Raw genomic sequence first — 3,035 nt, forward strand, 5'->3', positions numbered from 1 at the left:
ATACAGCAGGCACATGCTCTGACATAGCGTTCCCCGGCAGCCACCAGATAACTTTAATTTGCCCTTTAAACGTCCCGAGCGCGCTGGCCCTCGCCGTCCCTCCGCGGGGCAACATGGCGGCACTGCCCCGCGCCCCCCGACGGGGGCGGGCTCCGGGGGGTCCCAGCCAATGCCCGCGCCCCGGGGGGGCGCCTCCTCCTATCGCGAGAGGCTGCGGGGTATAAGAGGGGCGGCGCGGGGCGCGGGGCCATTTGGCCGGCGGTGCGCGGGGGCGGCCGGGCGGGGAAGTGCGCGGTTCGTTGCCTCTCTCCGGGCAGGGGGTGTCGGAGCGGCTGCCAGCATGGGTGACCAAGCGCTCAGCTTCCTCAAGGATTTTTTGGCCGGTGGGATCGCTGCCGCCATCTCCAAGACGGCTGTCGCCCCCATCGAGAGAGTGAAGTTGCTGCTGCAGGTGAGGCGGCGGGGGGCGGCGGGCACCGGCCGGCCGGGCTAAATATGGGCAGGAGCTCGGCCGGCTCCAGTGACGCGGGAGCCGCCCGGGCCCTGCGGCACCACCGGGGGGCGGCGGGAGCTGGGCCAGGCCCCGGCGGTGCCCTTCAGCGGGCCGCCCTGGCCGCGGGGTCACCCCTGCGGCGGCCCCCTCCCGACCGCCCTGCCTCTCGCCCTGCAGGTCCAGCATGCCAGCAAACAGATCACGGCCGAGAAGCAGTACAAGGGCATCATCGACTGCATAGTCCGCATCCCCAAGGAGCAAGGCATCATCTCCTTCTGGAGAGGCAACCTGGCCAATGTCATCCGGTACTTCCCCACCCAGGCCCTCAACTTTGCCTTCAAGGACAAGTACAAGCAGATCTTCCTGGGGGGAGTGGACAGGCACAAGCAGTTCTGGCGCTACTTCGCGGGGAACCTGGCGTCCGGGGGCGCGGCGGGAGCCACCTCCCTCTGCTTCGTCTACCCGCTGGATTTTGCCAGGACCCGGCTGGCGGCTGATGTGGGCAAAGGAGCCAGCGAGAGGGAGTTCACTGGCCTGGGCAACTGCATCGTCAAGATCTTCAAGTCTGATGGCTTGAAGGGCCTGTACCAAGGGTTCAGTGTGTCCGTCCAGGGCATCATCATCTACAGAGCGGCCTATTTTGGGGTTTATGACACAGCCAAGGGTAAGAAGTGCATGGAGAAGTGACTGCAAGGGACAGTCCATCCAGTAAGGGCACTCAGTGGTACAAGGACGAGCAGGGCTTGGCTCAGCACCACTTCAGGGTGCTAGAATGTGCACTGGTTTTTCTGAAATGCATTTCTGCCTCCCTCAACTTGCTGCTCTGAGGAGAAGCCTTGGGTTTGCAGTGTGTTTTTAGACACTTCCTGGTTTCTTTCTGTCTTAACGCTTGTACAGATGAGCTTGTATGGTAGCCTGTTACTCGTTACTGCTAGAGACACAAGCCAGGGAGGGTTTTGCAGGAGACACTTTTTGGTCAGGGAGCAGAAAGAGGGCTTAGATCCCAGAACCCGAAAGTCCTATAAACTTGTTTCACTCATAGTAGCTGTTAATGGTCAGCTATGGATGAATGAAGAAGTTGCAGGCTTGACTGAGTGACTCCTGGAGTTGGTGGGTGATTGTTCCTTCCACAGCCATCTTTCCCACAACCTTTTCCCTCTGTACTGACTCTTGTCATTTGTTCTTGATGACAGGTATGTTGCCTGATCCAAAGAATGTGCATATTGTAGTCAGCTGGATGATCGCCCAGAGTGTCACTGCAGTAGCAGGGCTGGTTTCTTACCCTTTTGACACTGTGCGACGTAGGATGATGATGCAGTCTGGCCGAAAGGGAGGTAAGAATAAGTGCTCCTATAGTGTTCTGGCAGCAGAAAGTACCCATTGTATCTCAATGAAGAGATTTTTTGTGTCTTACGGAAAACTAATGACAGTCTCATTGGAATTCTGGAAAAAAAAATACCAAACCCCCAAAAACCAGCTATGGGAAGCAGAGTGCTGGTTATGTCTCTCATGTTCACTTAAGAGGCTGTGAATTGATTTGTTTAGATATCCATGTGGAAAATTAAAATTACTTTTCAAGAATTGGTTACTTAATTTTAAATTCTTGGCTATACTTTGCCTATTCCCTGTTGTTTTAAATACAGGAAAGTTGAACCTGTCTTGCTGTATAACTTAAAGCCTTCTGACCTTTTTGTCTTGTTTCCACAGCTGATATTATGTACAAGGGCACAATTGATTGCTGGAAGAAGATAGCTAAAGATGAAGGATCCAAAGCGTTCTTCAAGGGTGCCTGGTCGAATGTGTTGAGAGGCATGGGTGGAGCTTTTGTATTAGTACTTTATGATGAAATCAAGAAATACGTCTAAAACTTAACATCCTAATCTAGTTCAATTGTTCTCAATCAACTTTTTTAAAAAATGTGCTCTTGTGATGTAGTGGACAACAAAATATTTCCTAGGGAAACGGAATAAAGTTTCATAACATATCAGGTTGAGATGAGAATACATTCATTTAAAAATTGTCCACTACAGCACAGTTATATTTTGTATGAAAAGTCATCCAACATTTGTATTGGAACCTGTGTATATATTATACTTCAAATTTCAGGTAATACATTTTATCTAGAGATAAGACTTAGGTGGTGTATGCCTAGTTTAAAATTTAATATTCTGATCTCTTTATTAGAATGAGATCCAGAAATACCCATTGTACCACGTGGAGTCTCTAGGCTACCCACCACTCTGATGACATTTATAACATGAATTAAAATCATGTTTTCTTTTAAAGCTGTATTTTTTTAATACAGTATCAAGTGAAAAGCATGTCTGAAGATACAAACTATATTAAAGCACCTGGCTGTTCCTCACTGCAGCCTCTTCACTTGACACATACAGTTGAAACCATCATCTGATCCTTCAAACATACTTTATAGAATATGGAAAGAGTGTTTCAAAAATTCCCTTTGTCACAAAGCAAAAAGTTGTCTGCTATGATGTTCAATTGAACTAACTGAAGTAATGAAATAAATTAATACATTAATGAA

General features: G+C 49.8%; 1 protein-coding gene across 1 annotated transcript; it reads left to right on the forward strand.

Annotated features, from left to right (window-relative positions):
* The first annotated feature begins 254 nt into the window (after window positions 1-254).
* LOC121093928 (ADP/ATP translocase 1) lies at window positions 255-3,035 on the forward strand. The gene is made up of 4 exons (XM_040606940.1): window positions 255-451; window positions 671-1,157; window positions 1,687-1,827; window positions 2,201-3,035. The coding sequence occupies exons 1-4, from the start codon at window positions 341-343 to the stop codon at window positions 2,356-2,358; spliced, it is 897 nt and encodes a 298-aa protein (XP_040462874.1). The 5' UTR covers window positions 255-340; the 3' UTR covers window positions 2,359-3,035.

Source organism: Falco naumanni, chromosome 1, assembly GCF_017639655.2.
Source record: "Falco naumanni isolate bFalNau1 chromosome 1, bFalNau1.pat, whole genome shotgun sequence".
Lineage (NCBI taxonomy): Eukaryota > Metazoa > Chordata > Aves > Falconiformes > Falconidae > Falco > Falco naumanni.

What these genes read in the sequence shown, in the direction of transcription:
- LOC121093928 (XM_040606940.1), top strand. Translation starts at nt 341, where the DNA reads ATGGGTGACCAAGCGCTCAGCTTCCTCAAGGATTTTTTGGCCGGTGGG. An exon ending in GGTTTATGACACAGCCAAGG is followed by an intron (nt 1,158 to 1,686) that starts GTAAGAAGTGCA and finishes TCTTGATGACAG; the next exon opens with GTATGTTGCCTGATCCAAAG. An exon ending in GCAGTCTGGCCGAAAGGGAG is followed by an intron (nt 1,828 to 2,200) that starts GTAAGAATAAGT and finishes TTGTTTCCACAG; the next exon opens with CTGATATTATGTACAAGGGC.